This window comes from Podospora pseudoanserina, chromosome 1 (assembly GCF_035222485.1).
Source record: "Podospora pseudoanserina strain CBS 124.78 chromosome 1, whole genome shotgun sequence".
NCBI lineage: Eukaryota > Fungi > Ascomycota > Sordariomycetes > Sordariales > Podosporaceae > Podospora > Podospora pseudoanserina.
In genome coordinates this window covers 4583658-4608558 of record NC_085920.1, presented here as the reverse complement: position 1 = coordinate 4608558, position 24901 = coordinate 4583658, and the positions used below count along the sequence as shown (strand labels likewise).

At 52.3% G+C, this 24901-nt stretch overlaps 6 protein-coding genes across 6 annotated transcripts; 3 read left to right on the top strand and 3 right to left on the bottom strand.

Moving 5' to 3' along the window:
* Positions 1-311: 311 nt before the first annotated feature.
* Positions 312-3192, bottom strand: QC764_113915 (uncharacterized protein; the record flags this gene model as incomplete). Its single annotated transcript, XM_062942648.1, has 2 exons — positions 312-2281; positions 2748-3192. 2 exons carry the CDS (start codon positions 3190-3192, stop codon positions 1347-1349), a joined length of 1380 nt encoding a protein of 459 aa, XP_062805544.1. The 3' UTR covers positions 312-1346.
* A 1672-nt stretch (positions 3193-4864) lies between these two features.
* QC764_113918 (uncharacterized protein) lies at positions 4865-5146 on the bottom strand (the record flags this gene model as incomplete). Its single annotated transcript, XM_062942649.1, has 1 exon — positions 4865-5146. One exon carries the CDS (start codon positions 5144-5146, stop codon positions 4865-4867), a length of 282 nt encoding a protein of 93 aa, XP_062805543.1.
* Positions 5147-6648: 1502 nt separating this feature from the next.
* CCH1 (calcium channel protein) lies at positions 6649-14450 on the bottom strand. The gene is made up of 3 exons (XM_062942650.1): positions 9620-14450; positions 7779-9556; positions 6649-7712 (listed from the first exon to the last, which is right to left on the bottom strand). The coding sequence occupies exons 1-3, from the start codon at positions 13673-13675 to the stop codon at positions 7088-7090; spliced, it is 6459 nt and encodes a 2152-aa protein (XP_062805542.1). The 5' UTR covers positions 13676-14450; the 3' UTR covers positions 6649-7087.
* On the top strand, positions 14297-17808 carry QC764_113930 (uncharacterized protein). Its single transcript, XM_062942651.1, has 5 exons — positions 14297-15028; positions 15089-15183; positions 15249-15366; positions 15438-15536; positions 15595-17808. Exons 1-5 carry the CDS (start codon positions 14855-14857, stop codon positions 17386-17388), a joined length of 2280 nt encoding a protein of 759 aa, XP_062805541.1. The 5' UTR covers positions 14297-14854; the 3' UTR covers positions 17389-17808.
* A 1447-nt stretch (positions 17809-19255) lies between these two features.
* QC764_113940 (uncharacterized protein) lies at positions 19256-22816 on the top strand. The gene is made up of 4 exons (XM_062942652.1): positions 19256-20153; positions 20419-20881; positions 20936-20989; positions 21060-22816. Exons 2-4 carry the CDS (start codon positions 20651-20653, stop codon positions 22464-22466), a joined length of 1692 nt encoding a protein of 563 aa, XP_062805540.1. The 5' UTR covers positions 19256-20153; positions 20419-20650; the 3' UTR covers positions 22467-22816.
* A 16-nt stretch (positions 22817-22832) lies between these two features.
* Positions 22833-23698, top strand: QC764_113950 (uncharacterized protein; the record flags this gene model as incomplete). Its single annotated transcript, XM_062942653.1, has 2 exons — positions 22833-23260; positions 23323-23698. 2 exons carry the CDS (start codon positions 22833-22835, stop codon positions 23696-23698), a joined length of 804 nt encoding a protein of 267 aa, XP_062805539.1.
* Between the last annotated feature and the right edge of the window lie 1203 nt (positions 23699-24901).

The window sequence follows — 24901 nt, the reverse complement described above, 5'->3', positions numbered from 1 at the left end:
TTTCTGCGTGTTTCTGTTGTTTTTTTGAAGGCAGACAGGGTTAATGATGATGTGGCAAGAAGGGGCTGGGTGGAAGTGTATGTATATGTGTATAGAGCTAGATCACAGAGAAGAGAGGGAGAGTTACGAACACTGAGGAATACCGCGATGCTGTGAAGGGGTGCAGGCCAGTCAGTATCATGAAGCCGCAACAACCTAAAGAAGTTTACTTGTGATGATCGAACTGGACATTCTGTGAGACAGGAGGTTGTCTTGTTCTTTAGCAGCAGACGTGGGGTGGGTTGACATGCAGCACCCAAAGCAAGATGGCCTTCATCACAACTTAAATCGTCAATGTATTCCTATTATGCCTATGGTCACTATTCAACATCAGGATATGTTTAGCTGCCTTAGGTGCCATACCGTCACCACCATCCAGTGCTCCCCCTCCCCCCCGCCAAAAAAAAGAATAAAAAAATAGCCTATCAAATGGCAAAAACACAACATGCAAAACCAGGGGGTAAAAGAAAAAAAAGAAAAGCAGGTGAATTCTCTAGAATATCAACAAGGGGGTATCATATGTACTTTTCCGTGCCCAACCCAACCCAGCCCGACCAAACTCCGATAACCGATGCCCAAGTGGTAAAACCCATTCCCAAAGGGATACTGCGCAATAACACAAAAGAGAAAGAAAAACGAATCGAACCGCAAAGGAAAAGCGAGCAGCGAGAGGATGGAGAATGACCGCTGTGGGTTGTTCCCTTTGTGAAGCAGAGGACCGTTTGATCGCTGTTGTAGCTCTCCCTCCCTCCCTCTACTCTCCAACCTCACTCCCATTCTCCGCCCGAAAGTTCCCTCTCCTTGCGAGTCTCCCAAATTCGCTAATTCGCTTTTTGTCCCTATTCATGCCAATTCCCCCTCCCATGCCGTTCCTTGCTCCATTGCGCTCTTCTCTGCATTGTACGGTTTGGATATCGTAGGATCCTCCTCGGTAAAGGCCACAGCTGTCCAGGGTCCCGTATCTGGCATCTTGACTGCGGTGATGCTGGCGAGAATCCAGCGCCATTGTCAAACCGGAAAACGAGGCAAAAAAGCCAGTGGATGATACACTTGCTTCTTCATGGTGCTCTACTTGACGGATCTGCCATCCCTTGCGCGTAGTCCTTGGCTGTGACATGCTGTGATATCATGATATCGGGATCTCGGTTGGTACTGTATTGTGCCGAGCAGTCGCATTCAGGTCTTGGTGCTGGGTGATAGGTGTGGTGAGTCCAAAAATGAGGTGGGTGATAAATAGCGAGTGACTCTTGTGGAATAACAAACTCCAAAATTATTGTACATCGACAGCTGCTGTGTTTCTCCTCAGCTTAACAGGCACCCCCAACACGGACACAGGTAGCCGGTTTATAGACGGGGCTGGAATGGTCAAAAGCCTGCCCCATGGCCTCACGACAGGATCGCTTGATATGGCGAACAGTCTTGGTGGCAACCTTCGCCTGGATCTTGAGAAGTCGCTTAAAGGTTGCCCGGCCGACTTTGACTTTGACTTTGTACTGTTGGTCGATTCCGCCAGGGGTGTAGCTGGGAATGAGCGAGAAGTCGGAAATGATGGACATGTCATCGTCCTCATCGTCCTTGGCGGCATCGTGGTCGCGGAAAGGGAATCTTTTGTGTCTTCTCAAAACGGGTTCGTTCAAGGAGAATGGCATGTTCATTGCCTCCATTGAGCCAAACACCTGCTTGTCGGATTCTGAAACGCCTGACAGGTTGCTGGCGGCCGGGAACTCGTTTGCGCTGAATGATCGCTTGAACGTGTGGTCTTGTGTAGTGAAGATGGGTGAACAGATCGCCATGTCGATATCTTGCTCAATACAGCTATAGTCGCCCATGGTTTCGTCACCGTGCTCATTTTCCAGCGCAAAAAGGTCCGTGGGAACTGAGTAAAGATTACGACCTTGCGTCTCAAGAACAATGCCGCTGTCCACACGCTTCTGCAACTGATGGTTTGGGACGTTCCCTAGGGTGCGGCCGATGGAGATACACTCGGAGTCGTCAAATCGAATGTCTCCACTGTCCAACTCCTCAAAGGTGCTGCTGCTGAGAGAATCGCAAGATGAAGCGCCGTCATTGAGAAGCGTGCGGAACGAGCAAGGGTTGCCGCGTCGAGACGATAGCTGGGTCTTGGGATCAGAATCAGAAGAGCCCTGGGCTGCGACTCCCTGGTGGCTGAACTGAAGGATGTTCACGAAGTTGCCTAGATACATGTCTGGGAAGATCTTGGTTGTGAGGAAGTCCTCGAAATCTGTATTTTCGATGGTCCTTCGTTAGCGACTCGTCGAATTCTGCGTGTTTGCTGAGAAAGGACGAAGAAAACTGCAACGCAAAAGCAGAAGCAGTGGACGTAATTTGGCAGTTGGAGTTTTCTGGCAATGACAGTTCCGGCGAAACTTGATGGGTGAAAAAGTGGGAGGACTGAAAAGGCAGAGGTTTGGCGTGACTGAGGGCTATTCACTTGAACAAACAATAGTACTAGAGAGAACCATTCTATTCACTTGTCGCCGCCGGAAGGCCCACACGTGAACAAGTTGCTCTTCCAGCCTGCAAGGCTTCGTTGACGCAGAGAGCAATATAATAGCTCGGACGAAAACCAGAGAAACAGTAAACCAAAGGCACAGCTCACACTGATGAAGAGCCAAAACACCGATGAAAAGAGACAGAAAACAATGCTTCTTCAAGATGCAAAAGTGAGATCTGAAAGAAGTGCTTACTTTTGTGTCTTGGATGCGGACTGCGATGTGATGCTACAACTGGCACTTTCTGTCTCTTCGCCATGGCAGTTTGGCTTTGCCGCTTCATTACCCTGGAATCCATCATCCTTCCTTTTGTTGTCGTCGACATTGGTGTTGTTTCACGAGCAGTGTAGGATTGCCGGCCCTTTGGCAAAGGTTTCGTCTGTGGTCCTGCCATCTTTGATCTGTTGCTGCGATAGACCCTCCGGACTGTGTTCCTCAGACGAGCGGCTGAATTCCGCGGGACTGTTTTCAGAGTTGATATCGGGGAGACAATACAGTAAACTGTGGATGCTCTCCAAGAGATGAGAATGTCGATGATGCCGGATCGGCGGAGATGTTTGATCAGTGAGGTGAGAGCAGCAGAGCCAGGGGAGTGTCTGGCCAGGAGCGTCATGATAGACAGCGGTTCGGGGTTTCCCATCGATCTTAAGTAAACAGGAAGCAGTGTCGTGCCTAGTCTCAACCGGCTCCAATAGGATTGATGCAGAATGCGATCAAGGTGGGAAAGAACATATCATGGCAGTGTCTGCACCCGCACCACCTACCTACCGCCACTGCCAGTGGTTCAACCTTAATTTGCCCGTGGGAGGTGCCCTCGAACATTCTCCCCCTTTGGTGCCCGACCCACGCTTGCATCGGCTCCCACTTACGTATGTCTAGCTGGTCACCAGGCACATGCTGGCCCCCATCTCGCAGGTGCAACAAGGCGAGAGCAACGCCCCGGATTTGCTCGCCCTGTTTGGGGAACACGGGGGTGGAATTGCCAGCTGTACAAAACCTCCACCGTCTTCTTGGATTTGCTCAAATGTGCAGTCTCATCTCTGAGTGGCCCAACACACGATGAATTGGGTAAGTGCCGAGAAAGACGTCTCGTTCGCTGGCCTCTTGGTGGTCCCACATGGAAGCCCTGGATCAAGTTAGATCAAAATCTTATCTCGTCCGCTGCAGGTCCGTTTTTCGTCCCTTTCGCAAAGCCGAGACCAACCTCCTCCTCGGAAGAGGGTTTGAAGACTTTTCGTTGCGGTGAAGCGCGACAACGCCAGAGCGGAGAGGCCCGGCCACATACCTATATCGGCTTTTACAGTTGGGTTCTCCGGCCCCGCAATCCGAGACCATTCCCCGTCTCCGATCTCCGTCCTTATCCAAAATCCAAAAGTGCCCATCGGTGTTTCGAAATTTGTGCTTGCTTCAGGAACCTCAGACAGGAACCGAGACAGTGGCAACAATGAGGAGTTCGAGAGCTCAAGCCCAGAACGATCGATCGGTGCCTTGCATGCTCAGACGAGAAGTCTGTCTTGCATCTGCAATGCATCGCATCTTGACCTGCATCCCGCTGTTGTCCATGCGCGCACAACATTCCTCTTCACATAGCCGACGGTAACCACTGCATCAAACCCAAGATCACAAGCAAAAGGAGAGAGAGAGAAAACGGTCCAAGAGTTATGCTAGTTTCAAAGGCTGCAAAAAAAAGCCAGATTTTTGATTGAAGTTTGTCGCAAGACAAGATGCAAGAAGGCCAGTCTGACAAAACCATATCAGAACCAACTTTCTCACACAAGCGTAGAAAAGCATTAAACATGCACGGCAGCCACCCACCCCCTTTTTTACGGGGTGTGGCATTGCCTTTGCTCCAGAAAAAGATACCCCAAAATATATCCCAAAAATCAGCTACCAATAGCCTGAGCCATAAAACAAATCTCTTCATGATTCTTGCCCCCAAAAGAAAACGCCGGCCGGTATCTTTGTCGGCATCATCCGTCCGTGTGTCAGTCCGCCCGTAAAAGCCATAATCCCTAAAACTTTCGTATAAAAAATGAGTGTCGTGAAAAAGTGGTGTAGAGGACTGGGTGAAAGATGTTGTGTATATGTCGGAGTTTCCAGCACTGGAAGACCATTATCCACCTCTTTTTTCCCCCTTGTTTTGCTCATAAACTAAACTTGCCACTTCCCAGTGCCGCGTGGTGTTTTGTTGCGTCGTCGTCGTAAGAATCGTTTCATTTGTGTGTGTGCGTTGTGTCTGTGTTGGTGTAATCCACGCCATGTGTGTGTGTGTGTGTGTGTGTGCGTGGGTGCGTACGTGCCATTCTCCCAACTTAAAAGGACGACATGCGAGCCTCAAGACTGCAAAACGTGGCGGCCGGTCTCGGCTCGAGGACAAACAGGTCCTTCTCATCGCCGTCCAGGTCGAACGATTTCTGGCGGAGTACAATGCTGTTGATTGTCTCGACTGGGGAGCTGGCTTGTGATGTGAACGACATCCGGTCACTGCTGGCACGGGAAGAGGTGGAAGCAGAGGAGGACCGGCGGAACGAGGTGCGAAGCTTGTGAGGCGAGAAGTGGGCCGCGATGGTCTGGAAGCGGGAAGGGGAATGCATCTTGACGGTGGAAGAATGGAGGGTTGGTGAGGTTGGATGAGAGAAAATGTTGGTGTTGTGGTCTTAAAGGTCGTTTGAGATAACGTTGAGGAGGCACAGCCTGAAGAAGTGAATGAGGCAAGGCTTGTCAAAAGTGAATGTTGAGTGAAGCCAAAGGCTTATTTATTGTGATTTCTTAAAGACGGGACGATCTAGAAGATCACGAAGATTTGGCAGAACTGCCTCTTGGTAGTTAGCAATGGTTTTGGGAAGGCCGAGGGGGACAAACACAAAGACTCTCTCCTAAGATGCCGAGCTGGGAAACCGCTCACTTTAAGTAATCAGGAGTTGATGTTGTATGTTGAGGGGGAAAGGTGAGGGATCTGAGTGGTGTTGCAAGGGGAGTCCGCCAGGGGTCCTGCAACGTCGACAAGGGGGGCGAGGGAGAGCCTGGGTCCAATTTGGGACGACTGCAAGGGCCACAAGAGTAAGAAAAAAAGGAGAGAAATGGTGACCCGTGGGACGGTAGGATACAAAACAATGCAGGAGTAGGCACAGCCTAGCTCGGACGGATAGAAAAGAACCGGAGTGGATTAGTCGAAAGTGTGGGTAACAGGAACTACAAGAACATCTATTATGCACGTTGCTGGGATGGGTGTCCCTTAAGAAGGGAGCTCACCCAGACTCAACACCATGACTCTTATGCGATCGCCCTTGAAGACATGCTGCTCAATTGCACATCAATCTGGCGCAGCCGAGGATCCCTAACAATGGATTCTCGTCGCGGGGATAAGAGGCCGCAAAGCAAGGCCTAGCTTCGACTTGCTAGAGTTGAGAACACGAGGTTCTAGACATGACAGCGGGCAAGACTGTAACTCCCAACCAAGTCAGCCATGAAACAATCGACAGGTGAGCCCCACATCCAAAATCGGGCGTGAAACAACATGCACAATCACTGGCATTTTCGCCGACGCAGGAGTAGTATTTGCCGGGAAGTCGCCGCCGGGAAGCCATCAGAGCCGTCAACAAGCGCATCCCAAGTGCTTGACGATAGCTCCTTTCGTTGTGGTCGCTGCCTTGCTGTTAGTGTTTTGCCGCATCATCGCACACAAACCCTAATATCAACATCGAGCAAGTAACCAGTCGTGGGACCAGGCCCAGTAAGTCGACCCCCTGTTCTGCGTGTGATCGTCCGTTACAGGTGAGCTTCCCCAGCCAAGAAAGAGACACCCACTAACAGCGGAACCTCATGGCCATCGTGGGCTCGTGTTAGGGGGCCTTGGCTCAGCGACCCTGCACCTCAGGGGCTTGACGTTGCTGTGTTGTGCTAACAAAATGGCGTGCACGGCTTGTTTCAGAAGCTCGCTTTGCCACACCACTCTCTACTTCAGACGGATTTCCGACAAACACCAAATGTGTCCATCTTCGTTTGATACCTTCGAAAGCTTCTGGAAATATGCAAATAATGGCTCTCGGTTGGGCCTTCCAAAGCCCTCCCTCCCTCTCCCAACAGTTTCGCTGTGGGCTAGGTTTGGATAACTGCTCACCTTGTATTGAAGACCATCATCGCATCAGCCGGTATGGTGCCGCCATGATTGAGCCCCTTACGATCTCCCTATTATTATGTGCACCATGCCACGCCTGAAGTCTCTGTAGTCGAACCTGAAAACGTTTCTATTTCAAAATAGAACGCGAGCCGTTGGTTTGTCTCCATCTATCACCATTCTTGAAAGGCTGTTCCCCATTCTACATCGTAAATATTAGCAATACTTTCCATCTGCACATGTTCCGGTAGTGAAGACGTCAATCCAACCCCCCAAGTCCTGGTGCGCCAATGCTTTAAAAAATGGCAATGCTCCTCCCTTGATCGTCGAAATCATGAGGCCAAGATAAACCCGCACCCAAACGCCATAGATCAACCGTCTCTTTTGACTCCATACCCAGTAAGCTTGACATTATGGTTTAGAACCCCCCCGACGGTCCCCAACCGCTCTTTCTCATCGTGGCACTTCTCCGAATGCTCTCCACCCACACAGAATCGTCCAACATGTCCCTAACCACCGCTGGGCTCACCGAACTACCCCGTCTCCCTATCGGACTGGTGGCCTCGTCATCCTGGGCGCCGTCTGCCGGGTCAGGGAGGTCGAAGCTGAACCCGCTGCGCTGAGCTTGGTGTCCCGAGGAAGACGGCTTTGATGTCCGTGGGCCAGCAAGCGGGTGGCCGTAGGACGTGTCATAAGACGACAGATCCGCTCCAAGACCAGACCAGCTCCGCGCCCGCCCATTGTTGTCAGCTGCCGCCGCAGCGAGAAGAGTGGCGCCCTCTTCTGTAAGCGTGCCGATACCGGCCCCCCCTGGTACGCCCGCAACCGTATTACGTTCCCGCCGCTCCTCTTCATTGTCCACCAGAATCTCAGGCACATCCAACTGCGGGATAGCCGTCATGCGTGCGTTTTGTTTCGATTGCATGTGGCGCTTGAACTGTCGCGAATAGTACAACATATCAAAGAAGCCTAGCACGATACGACGTCGGACTTCTTCCTCGACACGCTGCAAGCGCAATTTTCGACGCAGAAACTCATCAAGTCTAGGTTACAATGTGTTAGCGTATCATCAATTTGTTGTGACAGATTTGGGCAAGAAGGAAACTTACCTGAGACTCTTGCTGTCATTAATAATGTTGTAATGTGCCAAAATCATCAGCACCGTCGTGAACGAGATACCTCTCTCGGGGTCAGCAGACACCATGACCTCTTCGAAGAATATGTTGAAACGATGGCGGCGTGCGCGCACTTTTTGAACATCAATCTTGGACAGCCGCTCATTCAGCTTGGCCAGGTCGACACCAGTCTGGTACTGGCTCTTGCTGACGACAGAAGCGTGTCTGGTGCTCGCCGCATCGTTATCCTTACGCACGTCTTCCAGAATGCTACGGACCGAGTCCTCAGCCTCGTAAATACGCATCTCGAACACGCCAGAGAGCTCGCCTAAAAGTCGGGGGAAAGCCTCCTTACTGATGAATCCAGTGCCTAGTGGATCAACACTTCGCCAGGCCTCCTTGAAGCGTCTAATCTCGTCGCGCTCAACCACCGCCAAGCCGCTGGTCCGCTGATACACATATGAGAAACTCTCATAAATCAGCGACACAAACAAACTGACAAAGAGATACATGCTAATGATGTTCCAGGCAACAAACAGGGTTCTAGCCCAAGCAGTGCTACCGCAGTCGCTCTCAGAGAAAATAGGACTCTCTACGCAGAGCGGGGGTTTGATCTGTGCAAAATCCTCCATGACTTCGTTCCAGCCCTCGCCGCAACTGAACCTAAAGAGGAGGATCAGAGCGTGAGGCACTGTTCGTAAGTTGATGTTGCCATCCTCCCCGCTGCCGAAGCGGGTAAGGCTGAACGTCTGCGTCAGCGCTATAGCGAACACCAAGAAGAAGATCAGCCACGTAGCAAGAAGGCTGCCAATGGTCGTCAAACTGGCAGCTGCCGTCTTGAAAAGCTGGTCTAGTGCGTCATTCCGGGGGATCAGCAGGAGAACGAGCGCCACCAAGAAGAACTTATGTAGTTGAATGTACGTGTCCTGCATCTGGTCCGTGAGGAAGAGAATTGACGTGGCGAAAGTGCCCGTAACCGCGACCAGAGAGAACAAGTCCCATGAGCTCCGCCGGAACCGCGTCCAGCCAAGGCCGACAATGCGAATGATGATGTTGACGATGTAAATGAGCGTGAACAACAAGAATAAACCATCTCGGGTCCACCTCCACCACTCAGGCTCGTTGTAGAATTCCGAAAGCAGCAGGATAAGGTGGAAAACGAGAACCGACGTGATGGCAAGATACCATTTCCCTCGCTTCTCGATGGCGCGCTTATGACACCAGATCTTCCACTTGTTCTTGCTGTCGTCGTAAGCGTTTTTGGAAGGCGATATTTGTCTGAGGAGCTTCCTCAACTCGAGCCACGAGCGCTGCTCGGCCGTCAGGAAGGCGACGCCGGTTTGCTCCGTGTAGTTTCGCATAAAGACAGAAATGAACAAGGTGAGCACAAAGACGGTGGCCATGAGGTTGAAGACGACGAAGAACAACGCGTTGCCCTCGGCCGGATATGGCGGCGCGCCTAACGGTTGAAGGCCCTGGCCGGTGATGGCCTGTGCTGCAAAGGAGACGTCCGTCCACCCTTCTTGACTGACAATCTGAAACAGAATAAAAAGGGACGATCCAAAGTCGTCAAAATTGAAGAAGGGGTTGTCTGCCACTCTGGGCGCAAGCATCGGCCATTCGTTGTTGAACGGGGTTGCGAAATACTCGCCGACACAGTCACTGAGGTTTATAATATCTTCCCCATCGTTGCAAGAGACCATCTTCCCGTTGAACAGATTCAGGCCGTAGATTGCGAATGGAATCAAGAGCGATATGGACACAAAAGCAGCCTAAAGGAGGAAATAATCAGCGTTTGGTCAGATGATGGCCTGAGAACAAACAGGAAAACTCACACTCAATATCTTCCAACCCCCAACAATGAGTAACGAATGAAACGTTTCTCTGGCGCTATCGCTGACATTCAATAGTCGCAGAGCCCTGAGAGCCTTGAAGGCACCGACAGCGCGGGATACCTCTCCGTTTTGGGTAAACAGCGTGATGACGTTGATCCACAGGGTAACCAACACGATGGCATCAATAGCGCCCCATGTACTGCGGAAGTACGCATTCGGAGTCCACATGAAGCCGTCCGCAATGATTTTGATGCCCGCTTCGGCTGTAAACACGATGGCAAACGCCATATCTGACCACACGAACCAGTTGACCTTGGTTTTGTCCTTGTCTTGAAAGTATTCCTTCTGGTAGAGCGGAGTCGTGATGCAAGCGAGAACGACCATGGCAACAATGGCAGCGTAAATCAGGGCTGAGAAGGTGTACCATGCGTACTTATTCGGCTGAACACCTTCAAAGCGCTCAGTACCGCGGCCCGGGCCCACCATCTTCTGACAGAGACGGCGGATAGGATTTCGTGGCTTGAAGATGAACAGAGACGTATTGTAATTTGGATGGCGCATCAGATACTCCCGCTGTGCTTTGCGCCGGGCTGCCGTTGCGCTCACAGCCTGGCGGGCGAGCTGGCCAGGATCCAAAGTCGCGTTGGCCGCCTCGAAGCGGATGTTGGAGTAGAATGGATTGGGCTCTCGGCTGGTAAACTTGGTCACCAAGTGGCCCCATATGGCGGAGAGGAACCCTGGTTTGACATTGCCGTTGTATGTGGTTGTTGCCCGAGGTGGTGCTTGGCCATCTGTAGTCTCCAAAGGGTCCAAGCTTTCGTCGAGAAATTCGCGAACGAACCCTTCTTTGAACAACATATCTATCATTCCCGTGCCCTGATCAAGAGGGTCTGAGCGGTGCTTGGACCGGCCGAAGCCAAAGACTTTGGACAAGGCCAAATTGGACGAACCGCCCAGCTCTCTCCGTTGCAAAAACGCCTTCACTTGCTCAAGGCGCTTCATGTCCTCTCCCACATCGAAGTTCTCCTGGATGACAGCAATAAACATGTTGATGAGAATAAAGTACGAGAGGATGAACCAGCCGATGAGGAACACGGCACCGATCCACGACGTCTTCTTGCTCACCGTGTACGTGGTGACATTGTACAGAATTTCTGTCCAGCCCTCACTCGACAGAACTTGGTACATGCCCAGAAAGGAGTTGTAGATGGTGTTGAAGGGGATCCCGATCCACTCGTCATCTGAATCCAAGGCTGGGATTTGACCACGGAATAGCTGTGATGCGAAAATGGCCATAAGGAAGGTCATAAGAAAGACGAAGAGCATCAAGTTCCCGATACCGGTGACATTTCCAAGGACGAGGTAAATCAAGTCTCGCGTCATTGGTATGGTGAGAACAACGCGATACACCCGCAGGATTTGGAAGATGGTCAGCCAGTTGTAGACCTGACCTGAATTGCGGATGAAGGGGATGAGAATGATGACGGTGACGACGGCTAGGAATAGGTCGAAGAGGTTACGAGGACTGCGATGAAACCGATGGTGGTCCGCAGCAAAACGTATGGCAATGTCGATAGCCAAAAGGATGGTTACTACGACCTCTGTTGTGTTGATAAACCTCTCACGCATCGCATCCATGGAAGCCGTCCGCAAGGCTTGGGCAAATAGCCCAAATGTGATCACAAGTGCCCACAGCCACTGTGTGTTTTTCACAAAGCGCTGCAATCCTGAAAGTCGCCGCGTAGCGGCATCCGTAGGTGCTGCGAAATAGGAATCCTCGGACGTAAAGGCGCTGGCCTTGGATTCCTCGCGAATGACCTGGAAAGATGATGTGATGACGGCAATCAACAAGTTCGTCATCCAGAGCATCATGATGATGATTCCAGCGCCAAAGAACAGTGCCGCAGGTAAAAAGTCGGAGCTGACCGTATAGTACATCAAGTCGCTGAAGGTGTTCGCGCTCATGATCACAAACACTAGCTCAAGAGAGTGTCCGATGTCATCAAAGTTGACCGTTCCGTTGAAGGGGTTGTCTTGTTGAAGACAGATGGACCCTCGTGGGCATACATGGCCTTTGGAATTCTGAGCACCCTTCACGAGAAACTCTTCCGATAGATTTCTTGTCGGAGAGTTGGAGTAGACCCAAGGCTCTGCCTTTCCTGTAGTGGCATTGAGATAACCGCCGCAAAAGGACATGCTTGGCGAGTAGGTGATATCAAAGTTCGTTGGGTCCTCAGGATTGAGCCAAGTACACTGGCGGCTCAGGCTCGATTTGAAACTCTGAACCCCGATGATGGCAAAAATGAGCCAGAAGAAGCCCATCAAAAAAGAGACCCTAACAAGAAGTGGCGCTGCCTTTTTCAGACTCCTCAGGATGATAAGGTTGCCTTTTGTGAGGGCAAGAAGCCTGATGATGCGCAGACAGCTGAGCATGCGAAACACGTAGATGGAATGCTTGCTCTCCAAGCCAGCAACACCAAGCCCAAACGATATCCAGAAGGAAACGATTGCCACGAAGTCAAGCCGGTTAAAGCCATGCCTTAAGAACGCTCTGCGCGCAAGCAGAAGGCGCTGTTGCTCCTCCAGGGTGCCTTGACCAGCCGCGACGCCATGCATCATGGTAAATGACCTAGCAAACGTCGGCATAAACTCCTCTTCCTTTTTTGGCTGTCTGGTGGACCGCTGCCGCTGAGGTCGAAATATGGCCCGATATTGTTCGGCGACCCGTTCTTTAATTCGGCGCTTAGTCTTGGGAGGAGCATACTCCTCTGGGTTAACGATGAAGCCAGAAACAATGATTCTGGCGATGATTTCGAGTGTGAAAATAATAAACAGCGCAAATATGGCCCAGTCTATCCGCGTGGTGCCCCAGCGCTCTGGTCGTTCATTTCCTGGGACGAAAACGTCGGGTGCCGACTCAACAGCCAAGAGAATTGTTTGCGCAATAATCAGCAACAAAATGAAGGGCTCTGTCCAGGGATTCACCAGGAGATCGCACAGCCATACTCGGAGCGCATTGTCCTTGGGGAAAATGCCAAGTGAGTTCCCCCTGAGTGGGTTTGGAAGAGGGCCACGCCGGCGAGGCATCGGCGAGGATGGCTGCTGAGAATGAACATAGGTGGCCCCCGAATCCTTTTCCGCTGGTATTTGGAACGACTGTGAGGGATACGAGGTATCGACAAGCATTGGTGCGGACACATGGCCCGGCCGGCGGCCGTCAACACTAGGTGAACGGGAGCGCGACCGAGACCGTTCGCGTTCACGCCTGGTTGCTTGATCCACTAAATCACCTTCACCACTGATAGCGACAACACGCTGTGACATGGCCCTCATGATAGAGCCTGCTCTATGCAAGGCGCCGCTGGTAGACTGAGTTCGGGACCGCCGCCCCCCGTCCACTGGTGAGAGATTGTCCCCATAGTTGCGATGCCTGTCCGCTGAAAATCCCGGCTCCAAATCAAACCCAAGCATCTGGGTACTTCGTGCTCGAGAGGGTGTGTTTCCAAGATCGGATACGGTCTGAAAGCTATAGCGGGGGGCCGCTTCTCCTTCCGGTGGCTCTAAACGGCCGATGGGTTGCGCCGATGGCTTCAGAGGTACTCTATCCGACTCCAAGGAGTCCGTATCCGCTCGCTCGTCATAATAAGGGTGAGGTATTTGGTACGGGTCATCGGCCGAGGTGATGTAGCCCTGTGAGGCAGAAGGTGATGGTTGTCTTATCTCAGGTGGCAGCGCAAACTGAAGGCCCAAGTGATCGATAGGGGAATGGTTTCCGCCGGTCCCGCCCGCATCGTGGGGTGCCGTTGGATATGGGTTCTCCCAATAAGACGAGAAACCTGGAAGGTTGGCCGACATGGAAACCGGCGATGCTGGCGGCCTGTTATTTTCATCCTGAGCTCCATTGTAAGACCCCCCAGCGCCGAAACCATCTCCTCCCCCACGGCCATTGCTGGTTCCTTCTGGCGAGCGCTGAATTTCCTGCAAAGGTATCGAGTGCGGAGGAGGTATAGAATTGTGCGAGGTTCGCCGCGGGGTATGCGGCGTGTTGTCGTTCATGGTGCCGTGTGGTGTGGTGGCTTGGTGTCAATTCGACAAGCTAAATGAGAGGTGGGCGCGCGAATGCGCTAGAACTGCTGTAACATGGACCACTAGAGCCTCGTAGCGGGCATGATATGCGAAGAAAGTCCTAATGTCTATGCCATGCAAAGAGTGTGTGCGAGTTGGCTTTTGCCTCGTGGTGGTTGGACGTTAAGGCTCTGTTTGTGGAGTTTGAAGTGTCGCCGGACGGGCACGGGGGTATTGGTTTGGCTGGCGGCACTACGAGAAAGGGGTGGCTTGCGAGAGGTCAACAAGAGGCAACAAGAAAAGAGTGATTAATTAATTATCGTCAAAAGAAAGAACGTATGGGGGGTCTACAGAGGAGGTCAGGACAGATGACTGCGCCGCAAAATACAATGGTTGCTGCCCCAGCCCAGGAGAGGCAGCTTCCATCCAGCGATGGCAAGTTGAAGGCCAACCAGGGTACAGTGCAGTTTACTGTGAGGATAGGGTAGTGCACACAATTCTGCTGGCGAGCAACACAGTGCGGGCTTCACGTGCGTAAGGCTCAATTGGAGCACCCCACTTTGCGCAAGCTGAAACGGCTCGGGGAGTTGCGTGTTGCTCTATGCCGAAAACGTCGCGATACTACCGAAGAGCCAAGGATTTGTTGAAAGCTGAAGATATCTTGTAAAAAGAAGACGGGAGGAGGAAGATACCAAGTACTCGTGGACATGGAGGGAGATCTTCCAGTTGGACTGGGCTGTTAACAACTGCACTTTGCACAACCTGTTTCCCCTGTATACTACTTTAATAGTATAACTCGAAGTATTATTCCCTACCTATCCATAGCACGCTTGCTGACTGCATGAGTTGGAGCTGAGCGGGGCGCTTGGCTCAACCAGAAAGTGCCCAAAGTAAAATTTAGTGGGGCCCAATTCCAAGTCGCGTCTTTTGAGCCGCTCACGCGCGTAGCTTCCCACCTTGTAAGAAACGTCAGAATCTCTCCATCTCAAGAAGTCAGCCCTACAACAAATTCGCAGCGAACCAACTCGCAACAACACTCGCCTAGGCCATGAACAGCCGCTGAATTTCAAAACACCGTCCCTTTCAAGACTCGTTCCAGTCGCTTCCCTCGATCGCTTGCACCGCAAGCCACAGCTTGCGTAACAGGAAAAGCAACAGGCCGATCGAACAATGCCGGCAACGCGCAAACGGGCGCTGCCCGAGCTCAGCTCGGAAAATGCCCAAGAGCCGCCGCAGGACTCCCTTCTCCTTCGCATCAGGAATATGTGGCAATTCGCCAACTTGGTTCAGTTCATGATGTTATTTGGCAAAGCCCTGAAGCTCGACGACAATTTGGACATAGAGGTGGGCATATTGCGACCCTGGCAAGAGACATCGCCTTGCTTACACTGTGGTCGCTTATAGGATTTGGAGGCAGAATGTTTGAAGCCTGGGTCCATGGCTTTGCAGAATATTGGCCTGGGCTTCCTCAAGTTCCTCTCCTCCCACCGTGGCCTAACGTATGCCATCTCTAACGCCGACCTGTCAACTGCCTCGAAAGCCTGCTGACCACGCTCTACATCAGGCACGATCTATTCGACGAGTACACGAGACGGCAATATCTCAACAAAGCGCCGGAGAAGAACCCGTTTGGCAATTCAGAGGTTTCATTGCGCTTTGCCGATTTTGATGTCTTCACCAAGGTACGTGGGAAGCAGTTTTGGAGCCCTACAGTCAGTGAATTGCCCATACTAACAAGCGCCGGGTCGCGCAGATTCGTATTCTGCAACAAATGACGCAGTTCATCATCATGAGCTCCGAGAAGCTGCGGGATAAGACGGAGGAACAAAAGGATACAGATCAGACGAACTGGGTACGCTTTTTCAGACGATGTGCAATGGGTGCTTGGCAGAGAGCTGATACTGTTATAGCGGATTGAACCCTACGGATGGGATCGACATGATCGAACATACTACGTGCTCGACGACAACCGATTGTACCGCATGTCGGAGGCGCCGGCGGCACCAGCAAAACCTAAGAAGAACACCAAGAAGGCGAAAGCAGCACAACGTGCCAACAAACGGCGCCGCGTAGCATCTGGTGCCGCGAGCGATAACGAGGATGCTGGAGATGAGGCCTCTGAAGCTGGCGCGCCCGCCGAACCAGAGGATGATGGGCTTGGAGGCATGAAATGGGAATGCTTGGCCGCCACCTTGAGCGAGGTCCGCGACTTCATTTCATCCTTGGAGAAAACCAAAGACCCCAATGAGAAGATTCTCCGCAATCAGATTCAAGCTCACCTCCTGCCGATCCTCGAGCAACAGGAAGAATCCAGAAGACGTAAACAACTACAACGAGAAAAGGAGCTTCTGAACCTGGAGAAAATGGCGCACGCTAAGAGGTCGAGTCGAATCGCTGGCAAGCTTGAACACCGTAAAGAGGAAGAACGTGCCCGCGGAGAAGAGCGGAGGCAGCGCGAGGAAGAGGCCGCTAGACGCAAGGAGGAGACGAAACGGGCAAAGATCGAGCGCGAAAGAGAACACAGGCTGATGTCAAGAGAGCACCGGCTGAAGGAGAGAGAGGTTCGACGTCTTCAGCATGAGGAGGAGTTGGCTCAGCTGTCCGAGGACAGCAAGAGCACAGCCTCTGCCCGTATGTCAGACCGTCGAAGGATTGCCGAGATCGAGCGGAACAAGAAGGCTTTGCAGGAGCTGGAAGAGGAAGAGGAGGACTGGATTTTTGATTGCATTTGCGGCGCATACGGACAAATCGACGACGGAACCCACAGTGTTGCCTGTGAGCGGTGTAATGTCTGGCAGCACAGCAAGTGTCTTGGCATCGATGAAAAGGAGGCTGAGGAGGAAGATTTTCACTTTGTTTGCGAACCTTGTCGTCGGCGAGAAAAGGAAGCTGAGCAGCGGCCTCTCACCAAGCTCAAGGTGAATAAGCAGGAAGAAGCTCCGGTCTCTTCCTCGCCACAATCCGCACCAACTGAAAACACCACGGGCGAGGCTGATGGTCGTGCCCGACTGGTTGTGGAGCTGCCATTGAAGGCCTCCTCTGGTGTTGATGAATCGACAGAGCAGCCGGTGTCTGCACCATCATTGGACGAAGCAAATGGGGACCGCCCCGCAACGACGAAACTCCCAGATTTACAGGGGAGCAACCTGTTTTCATCGCCACGTCCGAATCTGTTCCCGCACGCTCAGCTGTCCCGTGGCAATCCTGTGTCCGGCGCCTCCGATGGCAGTCTTCCTGTGCTCCCCGAAAGCGGCAATGGTATCTCCCCCATAAAGGAATCGCACCGTCCTTCGTCACCACCAACAAAGACACTTGCTTCGATCGGAGAACCAGGCCGACCTGCCTCGCCTATATTGAACATTACCAACACGTTCAGACCTCCGCAGTCCCAGGATAGCAGATCAGACGGGCGGTCATCACCTTTGCCGCCATCGAGTATCTCTCCCACTAAGCACTCGCCTCCTCCTCAGCGTCGCGGTGTCAACAGGACCAATGGTAACGGGATCGCCACTCCTTCGCAGAGTTTTGGCAATCCAGGCGCGTCGATATTCCCTCCCGCTGCCGCCTTGTCGCCTTCCCCGAGGCAGCAAATCCTCACCCCTCCCGTGAAAAACCCAGGGCCAGTCAGAGTCCCCCCACTGGGACCCGCACCTGCCGTGTTGCCTCCTACACCAAACCAATCCTCTGAGAAAATTGGCTTGTGAGATGCTTGGCCAATGCGGGAAGTACCTAGTCATCAATAAGGGGGCAATCAAAGTCTCAATCTGGCCAGTAATGGTGGCGGTTTGGCGGTGAGTAGCAAGTATAAGGTGCAGGCTTGGTTGTTTTTGCGTACTTTGGAGATACATTGTTTAGATATATATTCGGCTGGGTTGGGCGTATTGGATGGGGATATACTTATGGGGTGGTAGGTTTTCTTCTGAATGGGGGTATCGCGAATCGTAAGCACATAGAGAGCTGTCTGGCCTCATAGACGAGGTCCTAGTACAAATGGACTAAACCGAACACGGGAGCCATGGAAGCAATAATGTAAATATCAAGAAGCTGGGTCCACTGACTCTATGAGATACCTCTGCTGTTGTTCAATAAGGTGCGGAGCATCTGATCCTTGGTCTGATAGGGTAGTCGGAAAGAGTCCGAGTGGTCGGAAAGAGTCCGAGTGGTCCCTGCTAAGAATAATCATACATATTGTCAATCATATAACTCATGGCCCATGAACGTTGGCCAGTCCGCCACTGGGGAAAACGTGCTCATTGGTTTCCCCGGAACGTTGCCGGCTGTGAGATATTTTCTCCCATCTTTTTCCACGTGGCTCAACTTCTCGATATTTGGCACACCCAAGGGAATGTTGTTCAAAACAGCACAGTGGAGAGAAAATCAGAAGAGTGAGAAAATGACGATGGGATAACTTGACATATCAGCAACGTACTTGGATGGAATCTGAACCCGGCGGCTGGGAGGGGACGAACTGGTGGCCTGAGCTTGGTGGAAGCGTGTGAGACTGAGACACGTTCGACCAAAAAAAATCATGATTGCAGAAAAGAAAAAATAAGATGAATCAGATTTCTGGTTGACAAACCTAACCTTGTCACCGGAGGTGGAAAAAGTGGCGGAACAGTTCGCGATTGGATCTGGTAATCTTGGGGTCATGATTGAGCGGGTGGTTGCATGTTATTTGGGCCAACCGTGGTTGGGGGGGGATAGGGAGGTATGGAGGTGCGTACATTTGGGATGTTGAGTTTGTTCTTGGGTTGTGGGAGAGATGATGATGTTGGAGAGGATAAGGGTGGACTGAGTAGAAAGGAGGGCTTTGATAGATGGATACCACTGGCGTTCACGTTGACGTGGGAATAAGAGGAGATGTGTATATTGTTCATCATTCTTTGGGCCAGGTCAGTTTTTTCATTTGGATCTTTTGATAAAGTGAAATATGCAAAAAGTAGAGAAGGGTGTGTGAGTGAGACCCTTGTGGAGTCTTGGTCATGCCTGGTAAATAAAGGGGGGCGCGTGGAAAGGGCCGCTATTCTGTGCCTTGCTGTACGACTGATGTTCAAACAGTCGCAGGCTAATGCAGCTACCCGAAAGCCCTGCAGGGAGGGCGACCAACCAGAAGAAGTTGCAACTGTCCATGATGCACGTTGAGACTAGGGGAGGACCTATGCCAGGCTTGGGCAACGAGAGCCAAAGTATCCAGGTTTGCCGCGGGCTGTTACGAATCGCGAGCTGCTTTTAAATGCAGTTATGAGCGGCGAGTCATGTGCACGCATCTATGGCGGGATATGGGCCCAGGTGAGGCATCAACCGCCATGATCGATGAGCACACGAGACCTCAAAGAAACGGGTTGGATCTAAAAGGTCAAAGAAATGGAAGCAAGCCACTGGCCTCTGTGGCGTCACTCAGAAGAGAGCAGCCAGTCACTGCAGAGGGGAAGGAGGGCAAGCCCGCTTCCGGGGAGGGACCCGAACACATTCCAGCCGGTCTCGGGTACCTCAAACCAGCAGATGAACCCCCCTATGGAACCGCATACCTAGAAGTAACTGAGACTCCAAATGTCAAAAATGACGAGGGAAATACTGAAGATGCTGTTGCGTATTGGGCGAGTCCAATCTCAGCTTCGAGAAAATCTGGCTAACTGCTGTAACCCGGGTTGGTGCAGGAACACGTGGAGCTATGCTGCTGCCGACATGGTTCCAACACAGGAAAGCTCGGGGATGTGAAGTTCGGATAGGAGTGGTTTGCTCAGAATTCCCCTCCTGGTGGGTATTGCTGGGGACCGGGAGAGAGCATGTCATTGCATCTCCAATAATTCCCAAGAGGTCGGCTTGCTACCTCCTCCACTGTTGCCAGGCGTCTGTAGCAGCTCTGGCACTCTGAGCCCCGAACGCGGATGTGGAGTGCCAACAGTCGTCGAGAAGGCGGCTTCTTCCCTCCTCAGTGCTGCCGTCCAGAGACTAGTTCCGCTCTTCTGGCCCGGCCAGGCTTCCGAATGCGTCAACCCTCTTGGGACGCGGACAGTACCGCACCAGGCTTGCTCAGCACCAGAGCCCAATAAAGAGAATACAAATACGCACCCGGTCCCCTCTTCCTTTTTCCCCAGCCCTTCAAGAATTTCTCGCTGAGACAAAGCACGGCTTCCATGTTCATTGAAGCGGCAGAAGCAGAGACCACCAAAGCCGCAAGCCCATCCTGGTGTTTCCCACCCCAACTCCAGCCCTTAGAGAAGCCGGAACAAAGAAAGGAACAAGCAGGAAGGCCAAGCAACATACACCCTTGGCAGGAGAGACAGCAACGGTTGTGGAAGCTTCAGGTGTGTGGTCGTGAGATCCGATAGGGTCTCTCAGCGTGGGCAAGCACCTCGCTGTCCAGGAGACCGGGGCAACAGGCCGTGATCCGGGAAAGACAACGAGTCCATCCACCACAAATACCCATCGGGCGTGTCGCAGCCTGCAGGACAGGCTGTCGCAAAAGGTTTGTGATGTCCACCGCTTCCTGCACACCTTGGCCAGCCTGCGAGACAAGAGCCTCCTTACACCGCTAGGTGCACACTCCCAAGCCATCTGATGCTGTCTCTTCATCCAAGCAAATCATCATTGCAGACTCCGTCTTTTCCAGCACCTTTCTCCTCAAGACACACTAGCTTGGGCCCTACTCCCGCAGCCTCTGCACCATCCACTGATAGTCTTGATACCTATCCAGACTGCTATGCTTGCGTGGTTGCTAATCGATTAGCCAGGCTCTGCCCTTAAAATCTTGGGGCGGTCCTATCATCCTTACAGGTTGCTCCTAGAGTTTATCCAACCTCGATTACTCAACCAGTCGGCCACTCCTTCCGGGTTGACTGGCAAAGATATTTGAAGAGCTCATCCCCGGTGTTTGAGCTACTGCCTCTCCCTCCCACTCACCCTCCATCATCCTCGGCTTCACCCAGAGATACTTTCTCACACAAGCAAAACACAATCTCTAGCATGGATCGCAATACCCCCCTCTCCCCAAGCCTGCCGAAAGGAGAGCCGTTACCTGTCGGCTTCAATGAGCTTCTGCAACATAACGCTGCCACACCGCACGATATGAACGCCGCCGATTCCATTCGAGTACAATTGCAACCGGCTTCGAGATATGGAACCCCGGCGCCCCAGTTAACACATTCGCAAAGTTTCGATCCGTCCATGTCATACCAGCATGGAGGTGCTCAGATTGTGAGGGTTGCCATCTACCTGCCATGGCTCGAAATGCTGATTGTTCGCGTGTAGCCGGGCTTCCACCCCATGTATCCCGACAGCAGTCCGTATGGCCCTATTCCAGATGTGAGTACAGTTTCGTCGCCCGGTCGAGATAGGCAACGGGCTCTGGCTGATCGTTGACAATTTACTTCAGATGTCGCAGCCTTATGGCACACCGGCAGCGTCACCCCCTACACCTTCACGGGCGTCTGATATCATGAGCATACACGGCGGCAATATCGTAATCGGGAAGGCGCTGGCACCAAGACGCGCGGGCGTGGAAAAAGCATCGTCTAAAAAGAAGAAGAAGGAAAGAGCGAAGCCGCCGAAAAATTTGCCAACTTTGGACAGGCCGCTGAGTGACTTGACAAAAGACTCGGCCATTCCGATCACCGATATCGAGACGTACGTGAATCGAGACGCCACCGCACGGCAAGACGAGGTCACCCAGTGCAGGAAGAATCCCGGCAAGGTCAAAAGGCCCATGAACGCCTTCATGCTGTATCGCAAGGCCTATCAGCAACGTGCCAAAGAATGGGCGTCTCAACACAACCATCAGGTCGTCTCACGGGTCTGCGGTTCCAGCTGGCCACTTGAGCCCGAGCATATCCGACAGCAGTTCAAAGCCTGGGCCGACCTCGAACGTGACAACCACCAAAAAGCGCACCCGAACTACAAGTTCACGCCGTCCAAACCTCACAAGCCAGCAAAGTACGACGAAAACTTCGACGCCCACAGTGAAGCCTCGGACTTGGATGAGTATGGCGACTGGCAACACGCGGCGGCCCCGATGCGGTCTGCTACCAATACGCCCAACGACGACGGGGACTACATTCCAAGTCGCTCCGTCTATGCCGCAACCCATCACCCTCTGATGGGATTGCACGGGCTAGGGCCTCATCACCAGAACCGATCCGCCTTTGAATTTTCCAACCCGGGGAAACCAATGCCGTCCGCATACGACACTCGAGGGTTAACGAACACCTTTTACGAGAGCCACATCCAGAACACCCAAAGGAGCCACTTGCACCCAGGTATGATAGAGGATGTTCTGATGCGCAAGACGCCATCGCCGAGTATGGCATTCCAACAACACACCCACGGATTGCGCTCGCATTACGAGTTGAATCAATACCACCACCCACAACACACACGCCCTTCTCACGAGCAACAAGCTCATTCACAATCCCAGTCACAAGGTCATTCCCAACCCCAGCCCCCCTGCTTTGAGCACCGTATCGATCCGTCGTTGATGTCTCACGAGGAGCTCTTCACCGGAACGAATAACCTCAACAACATCAACAATTCCATATCCAACCTCTTCGACGGCACCGGGCTCGCCGGCACCAACAATTCGCAGCATGGTTGGCAAACAGGTCAGCTGACATCCAACAACGACCCAGAGAACCAGTTCTCCCACTTTAACCTAGGGCTCGACAACACACTTTCGGTTGAGCAGCACAGCCAGTTTCTCGGGGGGGCAGACGAGTGGCGGATGGAGCCTTTGTCAGAAGGGGCACACTTTGAGGCCAACTGGGCCGAAACCAAGGCTGATCAATAGTCACTCAGTCGGGCGTAAAAATGACAGCTGCTGTATTTATTCAAGAAAAGAGCATTGGGTGGGCACAAGAAAAAGGGAGCGAGTTGAGATCTTCTCATTCTTGAGGAGGGCAATATGGGAAAGGGACAGAACCAAGAAAGAAGCAGGGAGAGAGCGAGCGCAAAAGAAGGGGGGAAAAGCAACCTACTGTCGATAGGGGACACAGAAAACTGATCTGGTTGTACATATCTTTCCATGCTACATTGTTTGGTTGTTTTGTTTAGGTTAACCTCGGATCCGAGGAGGGTGGTGAAAGTGAATTTTATTGTTCTTTGGTAGTTGTTCGGACATCAGGATTCTTTGTAGGAGCCACCAGATAATGCTATTATGCATATTTTGTGGCGCCCAGCCTGCCCCGTCCCGATCTGTGAAACATCGCTAGCTTGTAGCAGCCAGAAAACAAAAAGAGGCCAGGTTGAATCAAAGACAGGTTCCCGTCAGCTTGAGTTCTTGGAAGATGGATGGGTTTGGATGAAAGAACCGAGTACTTGGGACCGTGTCTTGGAGACAATGAGAATAGGGGGTGAAAGTTTTCGTTTAAGTGCATACACACAACTGGACCGTTGCGGCTATGCAACTATCGGGATATGGCCCCTGCTTCCTTGGCATTTCTGGGAGTGCTCCCAACCAGTTGGCATCGTCGTCACCAGAAGCATCTCCAAGTCAACAGCAAAAGGCATAAACCCAAATTCCTCCACCATGACGTTAATATCCAAGTCCATCACTGCTTTTGGCAGTCTTTTACTCGCACATGCGTAAGTTTGACATTCCCCATCGGCCGTCAGAACGAGCAATGCGCTGACGATTCCCCCGATAGGTGCTACTCGGCCCAGGAGCATTCGGCCCTGCAGTCGTTTCGAGCTGCCACCTCGGCGGCATTGACGTCAACTCCCACCGCTGCCACATCCCTGCCGATAGATATCGCGATCGAAACGGCTGTTGCTATTCTGGTTATTCTTGTTGGCCTGGTTCTCGGCACATCCCCCCTGCGCCCGATCCAGTGGCGTGAGTGGGCTGGGAAGATTGAAAGGGAGGGGGGGGACGGGTTCAAGGACAACAACGGGCAGGTGAACCGGGACTACTTGGGCAATCCGTTCGCGTACATCGAGGGTAGGCCAAACTTTGTGGACATTCGGAAGCAACGCAATGAGTTTACCGAGTGGGTGAAAGGACAGGGGCAAGAGCAAAAGTGAGGGTGGGAATCACTGGATTGTTTGGAACATGATCCATGGTTGTTTTGATATTTTCTACCTCTGCTAGATGGTTTTGTTGAGGACGGAGTACAGCAGGAATCGATTCCCAGTTTTTACTTGTGAGTGTGTCATGCTTCAGCAGGAAGGAGGGGGTTTGGGGCAGGAAGCTCCTTCCTCCCAAAATACAGCAAACAGACAAGACAGCCCGAGATGTTTTGTCCGCTTTACCGCCTGTATTTTCTTCAATCATCCCTTTCAACATCCGAGAATCCCCTTCTGTTGTATATGTTATGTTTCTGCCTTAGCCCTGTGTCGCGGATTCTGGGCCCAGTCGGGGATTTTACCTCTGAATCACCCACGACCAGTACAACAGCTTTAGTCGGCATCTCGACTATCAGTCAGCCCTACCTCACTTCAAGGCCAAAGCTGTACAAACAGCACAGATGCCACCCAGTGAAAGCGCCCGCAGTGGCCGGAGTGCCCGAAGCACCAGGAGTGCATACTCGACTGCTTCTCATTTGCTATCCCCGCAGACCTCCGACTACCCTTCCTCCCCGGTATCCTTGTTAGACTCGTCAGTCGAGCGTGGCCGGACTTTGTCGGCATCGCACAACCTTTCTGGTTCTGAAGATATCATACACCCCGCCCCTGATACATCTTTGAGCTATCGATCATCGGAATATGCTTCATCAGGTTATGCCCTAACGGATCACACGCCGTCATCTCGCCAATTGTCTTCGGACTATGCAGAATCATTGTCAACTTCTCGCTACTTCACCCCTCACAATTATCAAGATGCAGACAGACTTGCAGAATCTCAACCTTCTCACCAGGACAATGCGTCCCATTCCTTGCTGTCGCGACATGAATCGGGACTTCATACTAGCAGCCATCCGTCCAGAAGCTCACGAGAACAGGTCCGCCATAGGAGTTCTCGATCTTCCTCTACAAGCACCACTCCCTCTGCCAATGGTAGGTCGAAGTCGTCGTCGCGACGTTCAAGGTCACTGTCTACTTCGCGGCACTCGAGGTCCTCATCTCCTTCCCGACGTTCAAAGTCCACTTTGCGGTCTGGCATCTCCAAAGAATTCAAAAGCAGCAGGTCAAACTCCTGGACAGCCACAGGAGAAAGTCGTCGGCGGAGAAAATCCCAGTTAGAGACTCCATCTATCCGGTCGAGCCAATACTTTTCCATCTCGTCAA